The sequence below is a fragment of the Balaenoptera physalus genome, assembly GCF_965194825.1.
Source record: "Balaenoptera physalus genome assembly, chromosome: 3".
NCBI lineage: Eukaryota > Metazoa > Chordata > Mammalia > Artiodactyla > Balaenopteridae > Balaenoptera > Balaenoptera physalus.
The window spans coordinates 130,660,743-130,674,856 of NC_138890.1; the positions used below are offsets into that span (position 1 = coordinate 130,660,743).

General features: G+C 39.8%; 2 protein-coding genes across 9 annotated transcripts in view; one reads left to right on the forward strand and one right to left on the reverse strand.

The window, feature by feature from the left end:
* PDE4D (phosphodiesterase 4D) overlaps positions 1–14,114 on the forward strand; it is a 1,115,543-nt gene that overhangs the window by 206,486 nt on the left and 894,943 nt on the right. The window lies entirely within an intron of this gene.
* Positions 1–14,114, reverse strand: part of LOC309658581 (uncharacterized protein) — a 133,273-nt gene that overhangs the window by 80,630 nt on the left and 38,529 nt on the right. For both annotated transcript variants that reach the window (XM_082457429.1, XM_082457430.1), the window contains 2 exons: positions 7,908–8,058; positions 1,352–1,458 (listed from right to left, as the gene is read on the reverse strand). In XM_082457429.1, coding sequence (XP_082313555.1) covers positions 1,352–1,458; positions 7,908–8,058 — 258 coding nt within the window. The remainder of the gene's footprint in view (positions 1–1,351; positions 1,459–7,907; positions 8,059–14,114) is intronic.

The window sequence follows — 14,114 nt, forward strand, 5'->3', positions numbered from 1 at the left end:
ATTGCTACCTTTTTAGTTATCATTTATACAGATGTGTTATAGACTATTACAAATGTCCACAATATTCCTTGTAATTTATAGTACTGTGACCAATATAAATAATTTGATAAGCACTGGGCCTGCTCAGTCTTGTAATATCTTGTCAAAAATAGATTGAGAACTGTGAAATGATGTTAGTAAATGCAAATTTCTAAGCTTACTGAAAAATATATTCTGCAACATTAAGGGTTGCTTTTATGATCGAATAACGTTCAGTTCTATTTCCAGTTTTATCAAGTGAATGTTAATGAGGACTTTAGTTGGCTCCAGCAAAGTTATTAGTTTATTTCTTGTGAAAAATATGAATTAAACTTAAGGCGATAGTCTAAATGCTTCACTGTTATGGTTTCAAAATTTTACAGAATATGAATATTTAACAAATAAATATTTTTAATGCATTTCATTAGCAAAATACAATTTGCAATTGGAGTTTTTCTCCTCTGCATAACTAAAACATGATTCCAAATCTCATGTTTGTGATATAAACATTAAACCATTTCTTGAAGACTTGGAAATATTTCTATATAAATGGCTAGAACAAATATTGCCTTATAAAGGTATGAGACCAGGGACTTCCCTGGTGGCACAGTGGTTAAGAATCTGCCTGCCAGTGCAGGGGACATGGGTTCGAGCCCTGGTCTGGGAAGATCCCACATGTCACGGAGCAACTAAGCCCATGCACCACAACTACTGAGCCTGCACTCTAGAGCCCTCGAGCCACAACTACTGAGCCTGAGTGCCAAAACTACTGAGCCTGCGTGACACAGCTACTGAAGCCTGAGTGCCTAGAGCCCATGCTCCGCAACAAGAGAAGCCACCGCAATGAGAAGCCCGCACACTGCAATGAAGAGTAGCCCCCGCTTGCCGCAACTAGAGAAAGCCCACGTGCAGCAGGGAAGACCCAACACAGCCAAAAATAAATAATAAATAAATACATTAAAGAAATAAAAATAAAAATAAATGTATGAGACCAGAACTTATTTGGTGAATATTTTAGAAGCAGTTTAGCAAAGAAGATGGTAAAACACTAATATGCCCCCTTTCTCCAAGGTGAAGATACAAGGAATGATAGATGGTCATGAGTTCCTTTCTAAGGGGATGTATTAGTTATCTACTTCTCCATACCAAAATACCTCAAAATTTAGTGATTTAAAACAATAATAATATTTTATGATATCTCATGGTTTCTGTAAGTTAGGAAATTGAACAAGGTAGAGTGGAGATGGCTGATTTCTGCCCTACCACATCTAAGGCCTCAGCTAACAACTCTAAAGGTTGGCAATTGTAATCATTTGAAAGGCCATTCACTCACATGTCTGTTGGTTGATGCAGGTTGTAGACAAGAGGTTTCAGTTCTTCTCCACGTGTTCTCCCTCTCAGGGCTAGTCTGAGCTTCTTCACAGCGTAGCGGCTGGGATCCTGGAGCAAGCATTCCCAGAGAGAAAGAGATAGCCTGTTAGAAGCGGAGTCCTCTTTATGACCCAGCCTTGGAAACTACAGAGTGTCACTTAAATCATACTTTATTGGTTGGATCAGCCACAAGTTTTGTCTAGGATTTAAAGACAGAGAACATAGATCCCGCCTTTCTGGAAGGGGAATATCAGTCACAACATAAGAGAACATAAGATCTATAAATTTATCTTTGTATAATACAATCTGCTATGGGTGGGTGCAGGTAGGTTAGCTAATGCAGCTTAGGGTTTCATTGAGTGGGACATAAAAATTTAGGGCCAGAAGTGATGGGGCAGGGTTGGGGGCAGGGTAAGGATTTTATGGGCTGTGGATTTAAAGGGGCAGAGAGAGAAGAAAGGAGAGAATCTGGCATTCAGAGATGGACTTTGAGGGAAGAACAGAGATGTTTAAAGAGGGTATTCCTAATACACTTAGCCACTACTCTAAACTGCGATGTGTTTGGTAGAAAGCATTTCAATCTTTTTGCATTTGACATATTTTATTGATATTGGAAGTAAAAGGATAGTGTAAATTTATCGAAATACATGGAAAAATACATTATTTACTTCTTATATCCCAAAGGATCATTCTTTAGTTATTCTCTTCTTCTGTCTACTAACAATAGCTATTACTAAAGCTGAGACTACACAAAAATATAAAGAGCACAGTATTATCTTTATTATCGTTTTCATATAGGTTTGTTGTAAGAATTGAGTAAATTAATACTTACAAAGAACTTAGAGTCATGCCTGGCACATAGTATGAACTCAATAAACGCTGCTGTTGATGATTTGAGAATGATTCTTTTGAAATTTCTCTTCTGCCTTACCACTCAACTGACATCATTGCTTAAGTGTTTTGGGCCAGACATGATGTTACTTTATTCAGACCCATGCTGGGTTAACTGTTGTTTCTTAAAAAATAACTGGTACAATTTTTTTCTTACCTATTTAATTTTAAATTACTCAGAAATGAAGCAAAAGAAAAAAAGAAGAAATAAAAACTATATCAATAATAAAATAAAACTAATTTCTTGGTAAGTCAAAAGGTAATGACAAAATAAACTTTAACTAAATACAGAACTTGATAGAGGAGGGATTTATCCACCAAAGGTCTAGGCTCAAACAGTCAAGAGAGAAGGCAGTCCAGGTTGTACTAACTGATATCCCAAGCTTTGCTTCTTCATTCCAATAGCATACCCTTAATCATGGTTAGATATTTATCTATTCATTCGTTCATTCATTCATTCAACAAAAATTGAGAAACTGTGTTCCAGAGACACAAAGACAAATAAGATATCTGCATCCAGTCTAGGAAAATCTAGCGTCTATTTCATAACAATCATAAATAAGGACCGAATTATAAAATAATTCAAATCATTTATAAAATATGTTTTCTTTGTATGAGTTTATATAACCACCTATATATAATAGCTGGAAGTTCCCTCTTATATTTTTATCTGCCCTCCCCTGAAAAAAGATGGAGTTAACTACCTATCTATGGGGCTGAAGATATTGAACCATACATCTTGGTGCATAGTCTGTTGGTAGCCTTAGATCAGAGATATGTGGCCTTTATCCAAAGATACTGTGAGATATACAGAGCAAAAAACAGAAAAGTATGACCTTTAAAATGAGTCATGAAGAAAGAACCAAAAATCTCAAGATTTCTTAATGCAAATAACATTTAGGGTAGATACAGTTAGAACAATGCAGTACTCTGCTTATACTATTTTGAAAATCTTACTCAAAGAAGCTTTAATTCTAATATTTGAAGTGACCCCCATATACTTAAATTAAAAACATATTTAAATGTTTATTAATCACATATAAATTAAACTATAATGTTTGTGCTATCATCATAAAGTAGGTTTAAATTAAATAGCGCCATGTTGCCCTTTAAAATAATATAAAGCAATCAAAACACAAGCAGCCAATGTCTTATATATGAGGAATAATTGTAAGGTAACATGAACATTTCTCTAACTCAGGTCTATACAAAAACAGGTTTGTTGGATTAGTGAGTGGGTAATTTATGTCATCTCAAATATAAATCAGAGCAGCTGACTTTCTATGGGAAAGCTCTTTCTTAGTGTTAAGAGTAACGTATGTGTGCTTGACATAATCATGATGTATAGAATTGAACCAGAGAGTCAGGCCCACGTGGTCATGGCGGTATCAGGAATGGACTTTCTACTGGCACATGACTAAAAATACAACTATGTTATTCATCCCATAGTTCTCATTCCTTCTTCAGTAGTTCAGCCTGTAAGAACAGCCAGCCATTACAATCTTTGCACAAAATTAGAATTGCACTGGCACGTGACATGAACAGAATCTCACTGTGTCTTATAGCTTGTCCAGATAGTTGGTAATTCATGATAAAATTCTTTTATCATGAATGAGAGCATATATCATGTAAAACAACCAGAAAAACCTATCAGATATTCTGACTTCTCTCTCCCTATCTCCCTCTCTCTCTTTCTCACTCTTTTTTATTTTCTGTCTCTCTCTGTCTCTCTCTCTCACACACTCACACACACACACACAGAGCATTCTAATGAATACTGAGAATACGAGTTTGAATCCTCTGCCACATACTGGCAGTATAATCCTGGATGTTTTACTTAATCTTGTTTTGCTTTGGTTTCCTTATCAGTAAAAATGGGGACCAATAATTGAATATTACCTACTGCCTCGGGTGGTTTTGAGGATGAAGTGAGGAAATATGTGTAAGATGCCTGGCACCCCTAGTGAGCCTTCAATAAAAGTTGCCTTTAACTAGGTGGGAAGATTGAGGCCCAGGGAAATCATAACATGATCAAGGTCACTAAGGTTCAAGGCTAATCAGGATTAGGATCTATATAATGATTCCCAGCTCAGTGTTCTTTCTTTTATGCTAAGTTGTCTCATGAACTGGCAGTTAATGATATACTTTTTTTTTTTTAACTTTTTGTATTTGTGTGTCTTTTCTCCCCAACTAAATTATTAGTGTCCTAAAAGCCAAATGCATGGATTAATGACTTCTTTATCAACCACAGCCTCTAGTGGAGAGTTCTTGCTACTGGGAGCTCAGAGTGCATTTGTTAATTATGAGCTTTTGACACAATCTTCAACCTAAAACTATTTTATTCATCCCATAGTTCTCATTCCTTCTTCAGTAGTTCAACCGGTAAGAACAGCCAGCCATAACAATCTTTGCACAAAATTAGAATTGCACAGTGCACAACCACTGACTACTTCCTCTGTAACTCCCTAGATAAGAGCATGCAATTTCCTACTAGATTTCTGCAGTGTGAAGAAAATAATATAATTCATCTCTGCTTTTGCTTCTGCATATATAGAATTGTATACAGCATTACTCAATCACAAAAGAATTCCATTATAATTTAGCTTATTGTTATGTAAATTCAGGCATAACCCAGGCCACAGTATCATCCCAAGAATATAGTAAGTACCAATAAGGAAAACCTGGTAGAATATCTCAAGAGTGGTGATTATTTTTAGCTTTGGATAACAATTTTTATACAAAGGAGCTCCACTCACAATGCATTTATGGCACTATTAAGTACATTCACTAGTAAGGTAATATTTAAGGTATATTTTATACATCTCTATTAGAATGTACTAGTGTACGAAACATTGCAAATTACCACCGTGATTGCCTTTGGAGTTACTCTTAAGAGTCAACCATATCCTTGAAAATCAGTTTCCTAAACAAACTTCCTCTTAAATATGCCTTTGAAAGGTTTAAGCTCCTCTCGGTAATGGCATTTCACATTTCAAGAACTTACAAGCATTCGGCAACAAGTATGTGTATCCTACAAGTTTCAGTCTTCTCTTGATCCTCAGGATGTAGTTAATATCCATGTGAGGGAGGAGCTAGTAACTGACTTGCAGGACCAGATGGGCCAGTTTGTCCTTCTGTAGACCTAAGCCCTTGAGCCCATTAACTGGCCCTCCAGAACCTCCCCAGCCTTCCGGTCCTGAGCTGCATAATTCATCCAGGAATTCATCTCCTGTTTAAGTGTGAATTGGGAAGGTAAAGGTTACCCTTCCCAGGTTAACCCAGGTTAAGAGAGAAGGGAAGGACTTGCTGAGCCTTGCCTTCCAAGGAACATCAGGACGATATTCAAAGGACAGCAAAGTGCTCTCTGTAGGAAAGTGCTGGAAAGTTATATTCTCTTGTGAATAGGAACCCTTCAGACTACTTGAAAATAGCCAAATGTAGCAATATAACGACCAATTTCAAAGTTTGCTGGCATATGACACTCCTCTAGGAATTCTTGGTTTCCAGCTGATCTCATTAGCTACAAATAGAATCTACTAAGCTTTATCAGGATTCTGGCATTTTGTTTGAGAATCCAAACTTTTCTGTTTGAAAACTAGGGCAAAACTCATTTATATATCAACAGGGATGTGAGAGAAAGAGCATACAAGGAAAGTTATTGTATTATAAGTGTGTAGAACATAATAGTTTGAAGAGGAGAGACTTCCGATGAGCCCGAATAAATACCAGGATATAACAGACAGCCAAAAAGAGCTTCAATTTACACAATGTAGCAATGGGCCCATTAGGATAGAAATCGTAACTCATTAATTTAAATAAGAGCCCCTGATACGCGTGTAGTATTTCACCAATTAGAGAGTGCTTTCCATGAGTCATTTTTCACATTAGATGACTCAGGGCAAGTGAGGGCGTGGGTTTGATAACCTATTGGGCAAAATCAGCCCATCACTGTTGTATCCTGGTAAATGCTAATGAGTCTACAACTGGATGAAAATGGCTTCCACGTTTGAATAATTTTCTTTAAATAAAATTAAGGAAGATGGGTGTCCTTCTTCAGTGCCTACCATGTTAGAGATTCAAGATAGTTCAGAAAGTCTTTTGGTCCAACACTGACTTGTGAAAGATTAATCTTGATAGATGATTAATCTTTTTCTTTGTTCACTAAGGCATAGTGGTATCAAACTCCTTTAGTTACATGGAGGCAAGAAGCTAATTCCCATCTTAGCTGTAATAATTGCTCAACATGAGAAGTTGTGGGGATGACCTCTAATTCCAACTACTTTATTAGATTCTACCATGGTCCCTGGTAGGTTGCTCACCCATCACTGTGCCAATATTATTACCTGTGACTTGAGGCTAGTAGAAGGGCCAGCTTATCTGAGTCTCAGCAGTGGGAAGACAGGGACAACAGAGATAGATGATTTGAGCAGAATGAGCAATATTAGCTAGACTGCTGCTCCCGTGCCCACTTTGGGACCATCTACAGTGGGGAGGGCGGCTCAGACATGGGTCAGTTTGTGCAGGAGACCACACATTAAAATCTGCTGCATTGTTCCTCATCATTTTCACTTGAAAAAAAAATAAAAGAGATGACTCTTTTGTGAGGCCATTAACTCCCTAACATCACTTTGTCACCTCGCCTCCTCATCACTTAATTGGCATCAGGCTTTGAGATACAGTTCCCACACGGAAGATGCTTCTCTTTTATGTTTTTATCCAGGTCTCTATCATAGCCTATGGTGTGCAAATGTTAGAAAGGAGAATGAAAGCCATAACTGTGGAAAGAGATACTAAGAGTGGGAAGAAAAACAGGAAAGTGATCCTTCCACGCTCAATTTTAGCTGAATACAAGTCGTCCATATCTTTGTCTCAGTCACTGTTCAGAAGTGAAATATCCTAAGATTAAAGGATCCCAGATCTTCATTTAATCCTGCCTCTTAAGCTTGGACTATGTGGAAAACAGCACAGACTCTAATTCAAGCTCTGTAATAAAAGGCTCGGCTGTGATCCAAAGTGTTTTCAATATTTTTCTTATAGACTTTTAGTGATTTTTCACAAAAAGCACTTGATTTAAATGTTATTATTTCATCTTTTAATGTTTTAGTCAACAGTAAATGATATTCTCTTCTGATACACTCCTTTCAAAGTGCTAGGAGAGCTTATGGCAAACTGCCATTTCAACCATTTATTCTGCTCCGGTAATGTGGTATTGAATACATAGAAACTGGGAAAAACTAACTAAACTACTTCTATACACTTTCAAAAGAAGCCACAGAAAAACCTGGCAAAGTAATAATGATGAAATTATATTGCTTTTCAATAGACTGATGTATTTGATAACATTCCAGAAAACTTTGCACTTTAACATTTTAATAGATCAGAGTGCATATCTTAAAAGATAACCTTAAGGTCCAGGGTGGTTAGTCATACTTCATGTCATCTATGTTTTGTGGGATTTGGAGTCAAACATATCTGGTTCATATTCTACAAATGCTTCAGAGAAAAGAAGGTTAAGGTGGTAGGAAGGAAGAAGATAAGGAGGAAGGGAATAAGAAGGGATGGAGGGAGAGGAAGAGAGAAGACAGTAGGAAGGAGAAAGGTAGGTGGGAGGGAGGAAGAAGAAATACCTGAAGTCCATGTAGGGTCATCTGACACGTGGTGCTGAAGAGTATCTTCATCTCCAGTGAGTAAGGAGGGAATTGCAAGGTGATCAAATAAGAAGTACTCCTGGATAAAATCCCAATGCAAGACTTTCTTGAGACTAAACAATATTCAAAACTGGAAAAAGTAAGAGAGAGTTTTTGAAATCTATCCAAAGAGATTTAAAAATAGCTCAGGTAAGGATCTGTTAAAACAAGAAAGGGGACTCATGGCTCTTTCTCATCTTCCATACTTTACTCCCTTGCATTAAGTTAACACTTCTCTGGTCTCCCTCGAGATCAGCCAGATTCATTGGGAGGAAGGTACATGTTCCCTGGACTCTTTTACGGTGAGTCTGGGGACTGCTCCATGGATACTGTTTTCAAGATTTCTTCTACAGATATGACAGCATATTAGTGTGTTATTTGGCCCCAAGTGGTCTTCCCTCTTGCATTTCTTTATTTGCTTTTCATTCTCTTACTTCCCTCAGCCGCCATCATTGTCCCAGTGGTACAGTGTAAGTGCTTCTAGCAACTGTAACTGCACATTCGTTGCTACTGTATGATTAAGGTATCTGGCTATTATAAAATGCTAATACTTAGTATTTTGCAACATCATTCCTTTGGAGTGGAGGGCAATGAGAACACCTGAGAAAGGGTCAGAGTTCAGAACCAGATCCAGCGGTGTTCGGCTTTCATTTGGAGTGGTCCATTTTTCGGTGCTGCACACTTGAGCCAGCTGTACCCCTCAGATAGGAGAACAGGGCTCACCAAGTGATGACTGGGACTGCAGAGCATTTTGAGGACAGGCAGGGTTGGACTCCTTAGATGGGTCCCAAAGAGGAAATGATGCTTGCCAGATGGCGGTGGAAGTGGTTACAAATGGGACTAAGAGGATTGGAGCCTGAACTGTAGATGAAGGTTCTTCCCTAAACGATATACTCAGCCTTAATAATAAGTTAATAACATGGTCCAGTAAAGAAAATGGGTTGGGGTAAAAGTAGAGCTTTCAGAAGGCAGGTAGGAGAAACATGCAATATTAGCTTAGTTGAAGTTTCCATTGTTGATACAATTATTGTTGTCACCACAGCAAAAATATTAAGAGCTCCTTTAGCTACCTGGTCTAGAGTCAAATAGGCAAAGTGAGAATCGGGGTTCCACCATTCACTGACTTCCTCACCTGGGACAAAGCACTTATCTTCTCAGAATCTCAGTATCCTCCTCTGTATGAAAGTATAATAATAATTCTTACCCACAGAAAATTACACCTTTGTCTTCTGTACCTTCAGCCTCTTCCTCTCAACTAGATATTTTCCATGAGAATCAAAATATATTCAAGATCTTCTATGTTTAAAACAAGCAAACAAAAACAAATAAAACAAAACAAAACACTTGTCTTCGCTCAATTTTTCCTCTTTGTTAAGGATTCTCTCGACCTTTGGGGCTGGATAATCCATTATTGTCAGGCTGTTCTGTGCGTGGTAGGATGTTTCACAGCATCTTAGGATGAGCAGCCATGAGAGCACTTCCCCTGGTTGTGACAATCAAAGATGTCTGCAGACACTGCCAAATGTCCCATGGGGGGCACAACCTCCCCAAATTGAGAACCATGGCTCAATGTCTGCCCCACTCCTCTTCTCCCCTGCAAAGCCACACTTTCCCACAGTTTTGCCTGTCTCACTGTCTTTATTCCCTTCCTTTCCAGTCACTCCTGAATCTATTCTACTCTGTCTCTTATCTCCATTTCACTAATAAAATGGTCCTTATTCAGATGAACAATAAACTTAGTACCTCCAAATATAATGAATCTTCCACTCCTTCTCTTATTTGATGTCTCAGCCGAATTCACTGCTTTTAGCATCCCTGCCTTGAAATGTTCTGTCCTTCTGCGTTTCCTAACACCACCCTCTCTTGGCCTAATCTGTGAGGTCTGGCATAGCTGGAGCCTCTCTCTCTGTGGACTCACCATCCCCCAGGACACTAGCTCAGCCTCATTCAAATAGTGGTAAAAGGATTCCCAGCATCAGGAGAGGGCAAGCTGCACAGAGCAAGCACTTAGCAAGCTTCTGCTTATATCACGTTTGCTAGCAACCTCCTCTTAGCCAATGCCCAGAATCAGTGGGGAGGGGCAACTCAAGATGGAGCCATAGGGAAAGGATCACCTTCTGGTGGACAGCTGGAGGGGCTCTGGTGACTAGTTTCATTCCCTGGGGAAACTGGTGAAACTTAAAAAAAATTGTTTAAAGCCCTGGAAATGGTCCTAAGGACAAACTGCAAATGAAGAAACTTCTATCCAAGAACAGCTACAAAAATTCAGTAACAAAGGTGCAAGGCTGTGCTATTTGAACCAAGACTGCTCCCTCTCACGCCCTTCCCAGTTCAGTGAGGTGGAGGCTCCACCCCAGACTGGTACAGCCAAGAATGCGGGACTCCCTCTCCTCAACACCTCCCGGCCAGAGGGCTTTCTTCCCAGGAGGAGCAGGACTTCTGTATTTCTCATCCTGCCGCAGTGCCTGTTGCTAGGGTTAAGCCCTGGATGAGTGCAGTCAAGAGAGGGAGGGGCTCCCTCTTCCATCCTGTCCCAATTGTGGAATGGAGACACCACCTTGTGCACAGCATGTGAGGATGCTGAGGTCCTCATCCCCCTCCCCTGGGCTCCTGAGATGGTGGTTCTACACCAGGAGAGACAAGCCTAGAGGACATCAGGCTGCTGTCCCCAGGTCCCCACTAAGCTCAGCTTCCAGAGTGGGAACATCCCTCAGTCACACTGAGAGAAGCTTGTCATGGTCCCCACCCCCGTCTCCAGAACCCTGGTTTAGAGATTTTGCCTGGGAGGAGAAGCAGTCCATAAAATAACTAGTTCATAATCTCTTCCCAAAGGAACTGACAATTTGCAACAAAGCATGGAGAAATTCAAGCTTAAGAGCGCTCTCAAGAGCAATGGAGGCCATGGTGAAACTGGGAGAGTCAAGATACAGGCTAACTTGCAGGCTCATTTTTAGGAGAGAATTGGGCATTGGACAACTGGGAGGAGCCCTGCTGGGGTCATAACAAATACTGAACACTAACCTCAGAAACTATTCCTTCAAAGGGGCCACGATTTGGTTGTATTTGTTTGTAGAGCAATTTATGCTCCAGGCCCTCTCTCTACCACCACCACCAGTACTTTAGCCTAATCTGTCATCTCTTACCTGGACTACTACAAAATCCTCCTCACTGGCGCCCAAATAAAGAACACCCTCCTAACTGATGTGCAACCCAATATCTACAGCATAGCCAGAAAAATCCTTTGCAATTCAAAATTAATCATGTTGTGTTCTCCCCCCTCTACAGAGACTGGAAAGAGACTTGGACCTTCAGTGATGTTTGATTTAGTACTGACAATCTCAAAGTCTCATTTCTTGCCATGCCTGTCACTCCCTTCAGCGCCATGATAAAGCTTCAGCCCCTCCTCTGTTTCCACCCACCCCCAAGCCCACACTCTTCCTGAACACCTCTTTTAAATTTTGTGCCAGACAGGTGAGGCTGGAGGGAATTCTCCTCTATAAAATGCCTGTTCACTCTCTGCTCTCTCTCTCTCTGGTCTGGACCTCCTCCCAGAGAGCTGTCCTCTACCCCTTCACTTGGTGGAACTCCCCACCTGTGTGAGGAATACGTTTTTCTTTGATCCTATCAAAGGAAGAGTATCACAAGTTTTGACATCAGAATTTAACCTAGAGAGGGAGCTTCCCATGTCACAGCGAGGTGCAGTGATCCCCCCTCCTTACCATCTTTAAATTCTTTCATGGCTTTCGTTTCATTTACTTTTATGATAAAGTCTAAAATCCTTGGCTTGGCCTACAAGGTATGGTCAGTCCCCATCTTGCTGATTTCTTTGCTTCTTTCACATTGGTCATGCTCCCCACTGCCCAGCTGTCCCCCACAGGACATGTATACCTGTTATACTCTCTGCCTGAAATGCTCTTCCCCCTCCTCACTCCTTCTGGTCTTTACCTGGTTTGCCCTTAATTAGTTTGCGTAACTCAGCTCAAAAATCACTTTTTCCATATATATGTGTTAGCATACGGTATTTGTTTTTCTCTTTCTGACTTACTTCACTCAGTATGACAGACTCTAGGTCCATCCACCTCACTACAAATAACTCAATTTCGTTTCTTTTTATGGCTGAGTAATATTCCATATATATATGGAATCTAAAAAAAAAAATGGTTCTGAAGAACCTAGGGGCAGGACAGGAATAAAGATGCAGACGTAGAGAATGGACTTGAGGACACAGGGAGGGGGAAGGGTAAGCTGGGACAAAGTGAGAGAGTGGCATGGACATATATACACTACCAAATGTAAAATAGATAGCTAGTGGGAAGCAGCTGCATAGCACAGGGAGATCAGCTCCGTGCTTTGTGACCACCTAGAGGGGTGGGATAGGGAGGGTGGGAGGGACATGCAAGAGGGAGGGGATATGGGGATATATGTATACTATAGCTGATTCACTTTGTTATACAGCAGCAACTAACGTAACAATGTAAAGCAATTATACTCCAATAAAGATGTTAAGAAAAAAAAAAAATCACTTTCTCAGAAAGGCTTTCCTCCCAACTGCGATCCTCCCAACTAGGTCAGATGTACTTTTTCTTCATAGCACTGATTTAACCTTAAACTTTGTGTTTATTTATGTAATTATTTGATGAACATTTACCTCCTTCATTAGATCATGACCACCATGAGGTCGGTGATATTATGTTTTTCTCACCATTGTACCCTTGGTGCCTAGGCCATTGTCTGGCCCACAGTAGATACTCTGATAAATATTTGTTGAGTATGGAATAAATGAAGACTCTTCGCAGCATAATATATGTATAATCTCAAAGCAGAAATACTATATTGGTTAGAATAAGCTAGGTTGTGCTGTAATAACACCCCTACCCACAAAGTCACATACATTCACAAATTTCAGAGGCTTAAAACAATGAAGGTTGACTTCTCACTCATGCTACATTCCCCTTGTGCTTTAGCAGGGTACTCTGTTCCATTTCATCTTTATTCTGGGACTCAGGTTGATGGAAGCTACCACTTGAAACATTGTGCACTTCAGTGACAATGGGAAGAGAGACAGGAATGTTTCCATACTGGTAATTAAATACCCCAGCAAGGCAGTGACATACTTCATCTCCATATGCAATCAGTTAACCAGAACTAGTCCTGTGGCCCTGCCCATCTATAAGGGGACAGGGAAATGTAATCCTCTCATGTACTGAGAAGAAAGAACCAGATATGTGTGACCATTAGAAGTCTTCCCACTGGCGTATTAGTATAAAGCTGTGTGTGATGAAAGGTCAGATTGAATTTGAAGGATGAGAGAAAAACTCAAGAGGACATGATAATTGAACTGGGCTGAAGAATGAGATTTGGAGAGTCTGGGTGAGGAAGCATTGCCAGTAGAGGAAACACCATGAACATAATCAAAATGTATATATGAGTATGTATCTAGGTCACGATAAAGAGTGATCAAGCTTGCTGAAGCAGAGAGCGTGTTTTGGGGGACCATGGGAAATGAGACTGGAGTGACAGATTTGACCGTTAGCATACCCATGCTCCTCTCTTAACATTTTTGTTCGTAACGTAAAAATATCCTCAGAGTAAGGAATTCAGTATATAGCATTGGACATATCTGTCACCTTGACTTGATTGTAATTTCTTCATTTCTAAAATTCCAGATTGTCAGCTACTCTCCCAGGCTCTTTCTGTTTGGCCCAGCAGTCCAGAAAGAGCTTCACCTGACTTAATCCCTCTTTTCAGCTCACTGTCAATTCATGAGCAGGTAAACACCAGTGCCACTGCTAGGTTATGAGTGGAGTGGCTTTAATCTCACCTTTAATTGGCACTTCTAGGGGCTTAACTGAGTGGAGAGACCCTTAAACAATGATACAAAGTGAAGGATAGTGTCGAATAATAGGTTTTATGAAAACCTGGATGCAATTGAAGGACATCATTCAATAAATCTGCCCCTAGAAGCCAGTAATATTCAGTCAATACAGTCTGACCTATTTTCTCCCACCTTACATTTGTTAGTTGTCCTGGCACTGGAAAAGAAAAAGAAAAGGCACACTGTCCCAGTTACACTAATAGGAAACAAATATTTGGGGGAAATTACATTTGAATAAAAGTATTTGTTAAGCAAAACATTTTCAACCATTA